Here is a 14,120-nt window from a genome sequence, read left to right as displayed (position 1 = left end):
TTTACTCGTACTTTATGTAACAATCCAAGCTGGTTCGCAATTTCCTGCTAACGAATCTTCCCTTTTAACCTGAAATAGACTTTATCCCTCAACAATTAGATCGATTTTAGCAGAGACACATAATATCGAACTTCTGTAATAGAAGCAGAACAATCATTTCCATTACGGAATGCGAAACATTTGAACATCTCTCTCGCTCAATGCTTTGATATCTGAAGTGTGAAAGAGATGAAAAATCGTGTGGAGATAGAGTTGTGTTCGTTTTGTTTCTTATTGTGTATTTTATCGCTTAAGCGTCAGAGAACGAGTACGTTGTACGTTCCGTACCCAAAGGGTAAAAATCGGCCAAGCGCGAGTCGGTCTCGCGCACTAAGGGTACCATTACGCAAAAAACGGCAAAAAATCACGTTTGTTGTAGGGAGCCCCACTTAAATATTTATTTTATTCTGTTTTTAATATTTGTTGTTATTAGCGGCAACAAAAATACATCATCTGTGAAAATTTCAACTGTCTAGCTATCACGGTTCATGAGATAAAGCCTGGTGAGACATACAGACAGACAGACAGCGGAGTCTTAGTAATAGGATCCCGTTTTTACCCTTTGGGTACGGAACCCTAAAAACGGGACCCTATTACTAAGACTGCCGTCCGTCTGTCTGTCTGTAACCTGCAAAAATGTTCAGCTGGCCGGATACCGAAAATTCGGCCGACTGTCTGGCCGAATATCTGGTATCCGGCCAAACAACTATCCGTTGTATCTAGGGTTGCCAACTTTTTTGACTGGAATATAGTATTTTGCAAAATTACATAAAATAATACTTATTCAATTCAATTTATTTATTTAAGACAACACTGGCCCATAACGGTTAGTAACAATTAACGTTAAAAACTAAGTGTTAGTGGAACACAAAAAACAGAAAACGACAAAACAAAAACAGTCAGCAATAAAATTCTTACAACTCACTTAATAGCGGTTATGACACATTCAAAATGCCGCATTATAGGTGAGTCGTATCGGCCCGCAACAGTGGTCAGGATGGGGTTGGAGCTGGCCCGCACTCTGCAGAGCAACGAGGCAATTCTCTTGCGTATTATGGCATAGTAGTCATCCGTGTGAGCTTGCGCAAACATGCCCGATGCGCTGCAGAAACGGGACAGCCCCAACAACATCCTGAAACCATTATTATATTGGACGCGCAGGGAACTGATGGTCTTCTGCGTATAACTAGTCCAGAGGCTGCACGTGTAGAACACCTGACAATATGCTTTAAATAACGTTACTTTTACCTGTTGGCTACATCGTGCAAACCTCCTTATTAGCATGTTGCATCGGACTGCCAGTGCCCTGCGCTCCCTTTCTATATCTAATTGGTCTTTAAGGTCGTCGGTGACATAGTGTCCAAGATATCTAAATGTGTACACGCGCTCGAGTATGTTATTATTAAGTTTTATGTCAGGTACACTTTCCGGTAGCTTGCCCCCGACGGCCTTAAATACCATATATTCGCTTTTCTTAGCGTTATACCGTAAGCCATGTTTACTTACGTACTCTTCACATATGCTTAGTAGTTTTCTCAATGCCCTGACCGTTGGACTGAGCAGCACCATATCGTCTGCGTAGCTGATGTTGTTGATACTAACATCATCAACTCTGCATCCTACTGGAGTGCTGCTCAACCCCTCGATCAGGTCATTAACGTACAGGTTGAAGAGCTTGGGGGAGGTTATATTACACTGAAACTTATATTACAACGCTTATATTACACTGAAAGAACTTATAGTAAGTTAAGTAGGTACTTATGTAAAATCTCGCTCGTGTCAGTAGGAGTGTGTAAAATCATGTGTACACTCACTATCACTATATCGTTTCACTAAGTCTACTAAGTCCTCTGCCGACTGCCTGTGCTTACCCATTCTTAGAGCTCAAAAAATACTTACCTTATTTATGTTTTTACATTTATTAAGGGGCTACGGGTTGCATCTCTAGACTCATCTCATGACTCATCCCTATTGTAATAGCTTCGGGAGTTCGCCCCGAAGATCGGCTACGTCAGCCATATTCGGGCGCACGAGCGCCGTGCTAACTGTAACAGTTAGCTCCTAGTTACTAATAGGAGTCGAAGTGGTCGCCATGGTCGAAATCGGCCGGAAGGATCATAATAGCTTCGGTAGCTCAGTTGATAAAAACTGGTGTCCCAGAATTCATATAACAAAAATGCTGCTACGAACTACGGCGTAGCACACGCCGTAGTTCGTAGCAGCATTTTTATTATATGAATTCTGGGACACCAGTTTTTATGAACTGAGCTACCGAAGCTATTACAATAGAAATTATAAGCATTTCTTCAAATTTGTCTCGATGTAGCGTTGAACCAAGGTAACTTTACAAAAGTGCACAGTACCCCTTGTGTAAATTTCATCGATAGCGTGACGCGACGTACGGGTCTGCGTTACGTGTCATTTTTTATGGGATTTTGAGTTTCCAAAACGTCCCGCTTGGCGCGCTGTTCAAAATCCCATACAAAAATAGACATACCGAAAACGCAAATGCTTCGTCACGCTATCGAATGTTTGCACTAGGGATTCTGAGCAAAAACGTCAAATTTATATGAAAAAACGGCTAACCATAGCTTCGTGACCCAATCCTTGTATCAGATTAAAGAAAAAGTGATTTATCAAAAGAAACCTTATTTATAAAACGATGTAAGTGACACTGTTGACAAATACCTAATAATACGCTTTTCCGCGTAAACAGGACATAATAGCTTGAGGTCACTGCCTAATAGCTATACCGAAAAGTCATATCTCCATATTGAGACAAATTAAAATGGATCTAAGTTTAGTGGCAGTGGGGTTCAGTTTTGAATGTCAAAGTTGCATGTATCTTTTTATGTATCTTTAGTACAGATACCTTTCACGTCTCCGTCAAGTAAAACCTTATAAGGGTGATCCATTTTTCGCTTTCCTTTTATAACAGTTTCGATTTAATAACAAAACTTCCGTGAGACACAAGACATATTAAATATATTAATAACGGGTCACTCACGTGTTTTAAGTCATCGGAGAGTCTGCGCCGGTCCGTCACCGTCGACGCAAGCTCCTGATGGCGCTCCTCGGTACGGAGTGAAACATGTCGAGCGTTTTCGACTTAAAACACGTGAGTGACCCGTTATTAATATATTTAATAGTTTCGATTTACGTAATTTAAGTATGTCATTTTCGTTTTAAGTCAATTTGTTTTGTCATTAAGTCTTAAAAAGAGTCTCCCGCTTATGTTCGTTAAGAATTATGACAATACATGTTTCTCCCTGCCAGTTCAGAGTGAAGAGTGAATAATGTTTATGTTTCATAGATTTTGAGTCATTTAGGGGTCAAAAGTGGCTCCAAATGGTTCGTGTAATAACACACGGCCCCTGCGTCGCCAGCTCTCTTCTTTTGAACTTGGCTTGACACACTACCGCGTGTCTAGGTGAATTAATGAATGATTTATTGCATATTAATATTGGGTTACATAAGTAGGTATTCATCATATATCATTTTATAAGATTCTACCTATCCATGTGTATATGCACTGTATCAATATATGCGTTGATTCGCTACTAATAGTAATAAAATTTCGCCAAATTACAGAAAGTTGATAATAATAATTAGAAGAAATACTATCCTATGGTCTTCTGGCGGACTCAATCTATCTCCATAACATATTTAATCTAAATCGGCACAGCCACACAGACAAGCAGACAGACGGACAGTTACTTTCGTATTTATAATATTAGCAGGAATTTCAAGATGCTTTAATATAGCCTAGATTCTGAAAGGGACCCGCGATGATTGATATCTCTAAAATGTCTGCCGCAATTTCCGTAATCTATCCTGAACGACTGCATCATGATAGCGTTCTAAAAATAACGCCACTTTTGATGTTAAAGAAAGATATAAATTCACTCCTCTTTTATCCCAGGCCTAGTCAGGAATATAGAATACTAGCTTTTGCCCGCGACTTCGTCTGCGTGGACTTAGTAACCGCAGCTGGAGTAAGAATAGCGCCTGGAGAAAATCTCATAGCAATCTAAATTTGAGCATATTATGTACACAAATTAGCAGGCACTTCGTTAATTATCTCAATTCCACCCCGCTTTTTACTTTCTTAAGGGATGATTTTCGGGATAAAAACTATCCTATGTGCTTCTCAGGGACTCAACCTATCTCTATGCCAAATTTCATCTAAATCGGTTCAGCGGTTTAGGCGTGAAGAGGGAACACACAGACAGACAGACAGACTTTCGCATTTATAATATTATATACTAGCTTTTGCCCGCGACTTCGTCTGCGCGGACTTAGTAACAGCAGCTAAAGTAAGTATAGCGCCTGGAAAAATTTTCATAGCAATTATTCAATTTGAGCATATTATGCACTCAAATTAGCAGACACTTCATTAATTATCTCAATTCCACCCCGCTTTTTATTTTCTTAAGGGATGATTTTCGGGATAAAAACTATCCTATGTCCAACCTATCTCTATGCTAAATTTCATCTAAATCGATTCAGCGGTTTAAGCGTGAAGAGGGAACACACAGACAGACAGACAGATATTCGCATTTATAATATTAGTATGGATAGTATAGATAATATTATTCTAAGCTACCGAGCGAAGCGGGGAAGATATCTTGATATCTTGAGCATCCATCGGTGATCCAATTTACATAAAATTTGGGGACAACTTTGTTCAGATTCATACAAGGCGAACTGATAGTCAGTGGGCCCCTTTAGATTACTTAATCGCCTTGTGACCAGCGAAGTCGATTATTCTATCTCTACCTCATTATATAGTCCAAGAGTCACAACCAAAGTCGCAGTGGGTCGTTCAATAGTTAGCTATTCATCCCACGATTTGAATAATTAAAGTTGTTTGACCTAGTCTCCTAAAGACGCAGATATTCCAGATAATACAGACATTAACCTAGAAGTCTGCATATTATGCACTCAAATTAGCAGACACTTCATTAATTATCTCAATTCCACCCCGCTTTTTATTTTCTTAAGGGATGATTTTCGGGATAAAAACTATCCTATGTCCAACCTATCTCTATGCTAAATTTCATCTAAATCGATTCAGCGGTTTAAGCGTGAAGAGGGAACACACAGACAGACAGACAGATATTCGCATTTATAATATTAGTATGGATAGTATAGATAATATTATTCTAAGCTACCGAGCGAAGCGGGGAAGATATCTTGATATCTTGAGCATCCATCGGTGATCCAATTTACATAAAATTTGGGGACAACTTTGTTCAGATTCATACAAGGCGAACTGATAGTCAGTGGGCCCCTTTAGATTACTTAATCGCCTTGTGACCAGCGAAGTCGATTATTCTATCTCTACCTCATTATATAGTCCAAGAGTCACAACCAAAGTCGCAGTGGGTCGTTCAATAGTTAGCTATTCATCCCACGATTTGAATAATTAAAGTTGTTTGACCTAGTCTCCTAAAGACGCAGATATTCCAGATAATACAGACATTAACCTAGAAGTCTGGTCACGAAAAGCCTAAGGGCGAAGTTCGCCAATTGAGGGCATCTCTTTTACTCCAATTAAGACGTAATTTGACAAGATGATAAGACAGATGTTAAACCGAAAGTCTGGTCACGAAAAGCCCGTCTTCTTAGAGCAATTCGTGGATGAGTTAGCAAGAATAGTGGATTGAGGTGTTTCTTAGTAAATGGGAGAGGTTCTCTCTTAGGGGCTTCGGCAAGGTCGGTTCTCCATACAAACGTAGTTCAGCTCTCATTTTAAAACGACTAGCTAGATTGCTCTGAAACTTTGTACTTACAATACGATAAGGTATATCTATGTCTGTAATTAGTTTATGTAGCTTCAGATACCATAGTCAAAAAAAATAGAGCGAATTTAAGTTTTTCATACAAAACTTGTTTTTGCTCTATTTCGTTACTTTTATAAACTGGAGCTATAATAAACTATTTTCAGACCTAGATATACCTCATGTCATTGTATGTGCAAAGTTTCATTACAATCTAACATGTAGTTCTAAAATGAGAGCGGAACTACGTTTGTATGGGAAGGTGCAATTCGACCGAGCTTGCCGGGGACTGAAGATGATCGTGGTTTTTATGACGTCATAAATCTTATTTTTATACGAATGATGCAAATTAGGATACATTAGTTTCAAACGCTACAGCTTGGACCTTTAAAAAAAGTCTTTTCATTATTTTGTTTTTTACTTGAAGTTGGTTTTTTTCTTGAAGACACTAAGCATCTCCATTTCTACACATTTTTCAGTGCTATTTAAAATTAAATATAAAAATATAAATTAAGAGTCAGATATAGAGATGAGGTTCTTTTATAAAACAAGTGATCCAGCGACTATTTATTTTTACTTTACAATATCCATCTGAAAATTCTACATTTCTTCATGCACAAAAAAATTGCAATTTTGGAAATACCTGATCATATTTTCACTCCGTCAAAACCTGACTGATGCAAGCACATTTTTAGTTTCACGACTATAGTTCCAATTTTCAGGCGCGTATTATAGTTAAATCTGGATTCAGATCACTATAGCTCTAAAGGATTATTTATTTTCCCCTCACTAGCTCGGAAAGCCGTCTTTTATCCTTTAAAACAAGCGGGGGAAAACGCATTTTATCCACTAGTGGGGAAAGTAATTTGACCTTGGATGGAGCGTGTTTAAGTAGCTTGACAGATAACAAAACGTAAAACGCTCATAATAATGGTTCGTTCGATATTAATTATCATTAAATAAATGGTTTGAGAATCTAATAAAAAAGACCAAATTTAGCTTTATTTAATAATTTTAAGTCATAAACCTTAAATTTCCATAAGAAACGTTAGATTTTTTATTTATATAAATATAATTCTGAACGCACAAGTTGAGTCGATGCAATTTCAAAACGCATCGTTGACATTTCATACGTCAGAACAGAAACGTCGACATTGTCAACAAATTTTTTACTTAAAAACACTTCTCACCGACTCACGTAAAAATCAGAATTTCCAGTGTTTTCTGTTATAATATCGTAAAGGAATAAGTGATTCCAGTGATGAAGATGATCTAACGCCTGTGGATGTTGCACTTTCCTCGCTATAGTGAGGGGAAAAGTTTTGTGTTACACACGGATGCAAATGTATTTTACTTCTCGTGTGTTGAAACACTCGCAGGTAAAATACAACTTTGCACCCTTGTATAACAAATAACTATTATTTTATTTTAAACTTTATTGCTCATAAAAAGTGTACAACAGGCGGACTTAATGCCATTATAGGCATTCTCTACCAGTCAACCATAGGGCTAAACAGAAAAGCGTCAAGGTGGGTGCACTGAGAGAAAAAAACTAAAAAGTAAAACTTCTACACGAATAATATAATCATATGTTTAATTATACCTTATGACTATGAGTACACTAAATATATATGTATATTTATATATTTATTTGTTTATTTATATTTATTATCAGTCCGCCGGACGATATCAGCCTGTCAGTTACAACAAAAATTTGAAAGGGCCCACTGATTATCAGCCCGCTGGACGATATCAGCCTGTTAGAACAAAGATTTGACAGTTCCGAACACCTGACAGTCCGATATCGTCCGACGGACTGATAGTCAGTGGGCCCCTTTAAAGCTTGAAATATCGAACTCGGTCAACTAGAAAGACGCTATCAAGGATCAGACAGCATGTCGGTAACAAATAGGGGTGACTTATATAGAAAAGTCGCACTTAGACACAACCATGCATAATATACCTTATGACAAAGGAAATAGGGTTGGAAATTGTATGAGACTCTTTTTAATACTGGCCAGTAGCGCTAAAGTCAAGCTGACTTAAGTACACATGAATAATAGCTACGCTTTTCTGAAACGTAGTGTTTTAGTAATAAGAACTATGGCTCAGTGGTTGTCAGCAGAATATATAAAGTGCAGTATTTTGCTTGGATTTATTTGAAAAAGGTAGTGTAAAGGTATACACAACACAATGACGAAGGTTACATACCAAAGTATTCGAAAAAAGAGTGCGAAAAATAGAGATGGGCCGAATATGGAGTTTGCCGAATACGAACATTCGATCAAATGTTCGGTTCAGATCTTATGTTTTTAGCATATGATTTGTTTTAAATTAAATAAGCGCTGGTGGCCTAGCGGTAAGAGCGTGCGACTTTCAATCCTAAGGTCGCGGGTTCAAACCCCGGCTCGTACCAATGAGTTTTACGGAACATATGTACGAAATATCATTTGATATTTAACAGTTGCTTTTCGGTGAAGGAAAACATCGTGACGATACGGAACTAATCCCAATAAGGCCTAGTTTCGTAGTTTCCCCTCTGGGCTGGAAGGTCAGATGGCAGTCGCTTTCGTAAAAACTAGTGCCTTAGTTGTCAAAGCGGACCCCAGGCTCCCATGAGCCGTGGAAAAATTCCGGGATAACGCGAGGAAGAAGATTTGTTTTAAATTTGGTTAGAATATGGAATAGATTTTCTTTTATTTATTTTGTCCTTTTGTGGTTATCAATCAAAATAAACATTAATAAAATAATCAATCGTTGGTGTCAATTGTGTCAAACTGTTATCCAAATTAGATAGCTACGTCATTAAGGTGGTTCGACTAGGTTACTCAAAACTTAAACCACGCTAGATGGCGCCACTTTCGCAAATTTTCAGGTTTTATTTTTCGTGGAATAGTCTTGGTATCTGTATACTTAAAAGTATGTTTAGCGCACTCTTTACATAAATATTGAACTATTATAATAAACATTGAATACTTCATTGTGCAAAAACCACCTTTAATGTCGACAGAGTGTTTCTGTCATGCTATTTATGCTATATGTGATTCGTATAGCCGAATCTAATAGCGGATATTGTGACGTCCCGAAAATTCTGGATGTGTGGTCATCCGGGTACAATCTTTAACCGTGATATTTGACTTAAACTTCTTGTCCCCAGCGCTGAAGGCGTGTCGCTTGTGATGTCGGCATGGAGGTGGTGCTCCCCCTGGCGGTGGTGTGCGTGCTGGCCGTGAGCGGCGCCCCCAACGCGACGCGACGCCAACCGGCCCGACCCGACCCGACCCGGCCCGACCTCGAGCCCGAGGACGATGAGCACCACTTGGACTATTATGATGAGGAGCGGATTAATATTTCAGGTGAGACCCGACAAAACCCGAGCCGACCCTACAAAGCCCGAGCCGTCCATACAAAGCCCGAGCTACCCTGACATAACCCGATCCGACTCTACAAAGCCCCAGCCACCCTGACATAACCCAAGCTGACCCGACAAAACCTAAGCCAATCTGACAAAACCCGAGACCACCCTACAAAACCCGACCCCATCTGACAAGAGCCAACCCATAAAACTTAGACGGTCATTTTTCCTGACCCAGCATATTCCAAAACACACACACTACACACACACAGACACACACGCACACTCATATGGACTTGCAAGTCCATCTTCTCATTAGGTTAAATTAAGCTATAAGTAATTACTTTTGTTATTCTCTGATATTGTGTTTATTTTTATTTCTTTAAATTTATATTTGTATTTTAAAACCATTTATTACCAATTTTAAGGAAGAGCGGTGCCTCTTAACACAGGTATTTTCTTACTTAAAAAGAGGCACCAACACTTACCTGTATAAGTAATTCTTAAACGAAATAAACAATTTTTCATTTTTTCTTTTTCATTTAATGCACTGTTGTGGGCTTCACAAGCCCAGTAACAGTGTATAGTAACTGTAAATTTAGTTAAGAAATTATTACTGTCACTAACATAGTTTTTTAAGTTTTATTGTAAGTACTAACATTTTATGAGCCATGAGCTCGAAATAAACGATAATTTAATTTAATTTAATTCAATTTAATATGCTGCAGCTATATAGCATAACCTTCCTTTTTCTCTAACTTTTAGCTAGCTTCTAGTGGTATTAAGGTCGTCAACGCGCATGTAACACTCCTGTAGTTGCAGCCGTCCACAGGTTACGGTAACTGCTTACCATCAGGCGGGCCGTATGCTTGTTTGCCACGAACGTGGTATAAAACAAAGTGGCTAGTTGAGAGTTCTAAAAAACACGCCAAGTAAGTGACAACATCAATATACTACAATAACATCCTGTAACTAAAATTAAGTATTCTTGCAAATAAATGATATTGATTGATTGATTGATTGATTGAAAAGGGCCAAAAATCCTGACATGGCAGAGGAAATCCTGAAAAACTTTACTGCTTTCGTGTGCCCGAATGTTTTCCTCTACAGGTCGCAATTCTCAACCGTACCTCGTGAAATTTTGTGAGCAAGTTCGATGATTTTTTTTCCTTCCAGTTTTTGGATTTATTTAGAAATGGGGGAGCCATACATTTATTCAGTTCTGTTATGTTCGCGAGGTCTAGCCAAACTCAGGAAATCGCTCAGTGTCATTGGGGCTAAAATCTACAACTCTGTCACAGGGCGGACCCGCTATACATCAAAAATCACTTGCGGTTCTATGTGTGAACGGCACGTCTGTACACGCGTCATGCGTCATAGTGTGAGTAAGTTGCTTAAACATAGTATCATTACTATGGCATATATATACAGGCAAACGGCCGTCAATCTGCTGTCGCGGGACGAGGTAATTCGAGTCGGGGCGGGGCGGTGCGTGGCCGTTCTGTATGATAATACTATTACCGCAGATTAATAAATAGTTACTACTATTACTTATTCTGTGACAGCCACCCGATATAAAGTCAGCGAAAAGTTACATTCAGTTTACCAGGAAACTTAAATCGCTACTAATTGCACAGCGTGCTACAGCGTATACGAGTTTCTTCGTAGAGATCATTCAACGAATGTAGCTTTAAGAAGAAATTGTAATATTTGTGTTATTGTGTTGAATTAATTATACGTAGGTTAAGATTTTGGTTGTAAATGTAAACTATAATTTGTAAATATTAGGTATACATTAGTATTGTAATCTCATTATGTAATAATGTAATATCTTGACTTGTAAAACAACAATTTTTACCAATAAATCATTCAATCAATCTTCAGCTCACAGAGCCAATACTTATTGCCGTTGGAAATACATCTCAATAGGATTCGGTCTCGGATTTTTACACAACACAAGATAAGCTTATTTAGGGCCGCGTATCTTATCAATAGTGGGTCAAAGCTTCCCAGCCACGAAACCCATTTATCGGGTAATATAAAGGGGTTTAATGGGGTTTGGGGTTGCGGTAATCCGTAAATGGAAGTGTGAAATGTTTGTGGTTTTTGTTTGGAGGTATTGTGATTTTTCTCTAAGTAAACTCTACCTTTATGCCAACTTAAGACGAAAGTGGACGACTGCCCCGAACCCGAAACCACCTCTCCTTACAAATGTAGTCCCCATTTTCCTCACTGGATACATATTAAACATTATTGAAAATATTTTGATACAATAGGGAATATTACGCGAAACTGCGTAGGGGACGCCAGGGCGCCACTACCACAATCTGAGGGTCTATCATGAAACAAGAGAATTCCTTCATCTCTGTCACTCTTGCAAATTCGAGCGATAAAGAGGCAGATAGCGAATTTTCGGATTCGCGTTTCCCGGTAGGTCCTCTGTAAGCAAACCGCCTTGATACATCAATGTCATATTTTATTATCTCTGAAAACTTGTCAAAAACCTGTTAAAGGTTTTTGTTAAAGGTACAGTATGTATAAGTTACTCTATGGTTTACTAAAAAGGCTAGTGCTGCACTCTGGTGGCAGAACATTGCAGTTATATCCCTGATTATCAAATTGTGTCAAAATATTTACATCAACCACAGCTATGCCTATATTGATTTTATTCGATTTGTACGGATTTTGTGTGAAGTAATGGTCAATATACTTATGCCTACATCAACTTGTGTAAACATACTTTCTATAATGTTAATATACAAAGAGGAAAATGGGGTATTCCCCATTCTATTTAGATCAGTACGGTTTCACTCACTATTATTTTTAGTCGCTTTTGTAAAAATAATAGTGAGTGAAACCGTACTGATCTAAATATTTTGAAATATGTTTCACGATAGTTTAAGTTCGATTATTCCCCATTCTTTTCTTAATTAAAACTATCTAAACGCTTTTCTAAAGCTTCGAAGAACTTGTTTGCATTGTACCTATTTGTGCATAATAATTATTAATTAAAATCTGCTATGAAAGGTGAAACTTTATTCACTGCAATATTGCAAGCTTTATCAGCTGCATAATAAAATGCATCTCAAAGGCGAACAAGTCCATTTATTCCAATTTCGCGCCCCAGGTGTCTCGGCACTGATATTTTATACAGAGTGACCTTAGCTATTGGACAAACCCTGCAATCCCACGTGAAAGTAACTTCACTTACACACTCTCAGGAATGCTCTAACGTTAATATTTTTTTAATTAATGGTATATCTTGTATGTAAATAAATGTGTAATTAATGGTTGTTATGATACTTTTCTCAAAAATGGACGGCAAAGTCGACGTTGCCGGTTAAAAAGTAGGTCGCGAAGTGCGTAGTTTATGGTCAGTCAAAAAATTAAAAAGTTAAAAACATTGCAGTCTCGATTTCGGGACTGCAATGTTGCATACAAATTCCATTATTTGTCGAGTTCCAAACTTTTTTAAAGTTAAAGTGACCATATCAAATGAAGGCATAGGTCCATTAAACAGCCAAACAGATGATCAGTACTTATTATTATAATGTTGGTACCGCGACTATTTAGGTGTCTCATATCGGTAAGCGTATTTTCAGCAGAAAAATACACTTCCATTTTTAATTTAAAAAACAAAACGGCGGCAAAGCAAATCTTTTTACTTTTTTCTGTGAAAATATACACATAAGAACGTTGCTTCTGTAAAATATTTCTATTATACTTGCATTTATTGCGCCATTTTTGAAAAAAGCACTATATATGACTCGGCTGGAAGGCTACTTGCTGGCTTCGGATTCAATTAAACGGACTCCCAAGGTCGTCCGTTTAAAACGAATCCTCAGCCACCAAGTAGCTACTTCCGAGCCTCGACAATAATATACTATTGTATACTGGTTCTAAATACCCTAATGCATTACGGCTTTGTCCAATGGCTAAGGATACCCTGTATTATACTAGCCCCCTCCCGCCTTCGGCCCCATTTTCACACTCAAGAGGTTGAATTTCTAAAGAAACCTTGCTTAGTTGAGGGAAGTTGAGGTGTACAGTTACTGTAATAATAATTATGTTAACCTTCGAAGGCCGCAATAGTTATTTGTAAAAGAAGTGGTATCTTGAGCATTGCGAGGGTTTCAAGGCACGCGGCGCGCGGGTTAAACAAACTGCCTCCAAGTGAAACGAAAACATTCAACCCCTATTTACACTACCTTAGGGGTTAAATTTCCAAAGAATCCTTTCCTAGTTGAGCTCTACATATAATAATATTTAAAGAATATGTTTTATTTTTATACATTATATGGAAAATGCTAGTGCCAGTCCTGTTGCATAAAAGAGGAATGCACTTTGTATGTAGCTCGTTTACTCTATCCTATGCATCTGCAATTTTCAAAGAAAAATGCAAATAAATGGTATCTTATGCAACATTTTTATCTTAAATTATATAAAATCACAGAGAAGGAGGATATCCTACACCTGAAAGAAATGACTGAGGTAGGCCAAGGGGCCTAGCCAAAATGACAATCGTTGATGTAATCGCTAATCGAAACTTAGGTAAATAATGTAAGGAAATAGTCACGTGACTTTTCGTAGCATCTGTCATCGCGATACATACTTACTTTTCGGTTCGTTTGTCTAAATTAAAAGACATATTAATTCACAAATGCTACTACCTACTCAATTGACGAATTTTTAAATTAAATTTTATACACACTAATTATAAATTTATTATAATTGAATGAAATGTTTTAATAGATCTTAGATACTAAGTTACATTGTTGAATTGACTTTTTTTTATACCACGTCGGTGGCAATCAAGCATACGGCCCGCCTGATGTTAAGCAGTTACCGTAGCCTATGGACGCCTGCAACACCAGGGATATTACACGCGCGTTGCCGACCCTTTAAAAACCTGTACACTCCTTTTTTGAAGAACCCCATACTGT

General features: G+C 38.0%; 2 protein-coding genes across 2 annotated transcripts in view; both read left to right on the top strand.

The window, feature by feature from the left end:
* LOC134743479 (uncharacterized) overlaps window positions 1-14,120 on the top strand; it is a 64,084-nt gene that overhangs the window by 22,175 nt on the left and 27,789 nt on the right. Inside the window, exon 2 of the mRNA XM_063676927.1 lies at window positions 8,980-9,178. Coding sequence (XP_063532997.1) covers window positions 9,010-9,178 — 169 coding nt within the window. The 5' untranslated portion in view covers window positions 8,980-9,009. The remainder of the gene's footprint in view (window positions 1-8,979; window positions 9,179-14,120) is intronic.
* Window positions 1-14,120, top strand: part of LOC134743375 (uncharacterized) — a 548,210-nt gene that overhangs the window by 510,632 nt on the left and 23,458 nt on the right. The gene's annotated exons all lie outside the window — the stretch shown is intronic.

This window comes from Cydia strobilella, chromosome 8, assembly GCF_947568885.1.
Source record: "Cydia strobilella chromosome 8, ilCydStro3.1, whole genome shotgun sequence".
NCBI lineage: Eukaryota > Metazoa > Arthropoda > Insecta > Lepidoptera > Tortricidae > Cydia > Cydia strobilella.
This window is presented reverse-complemented; position numbering and strand designations above follow the sequence as displayed.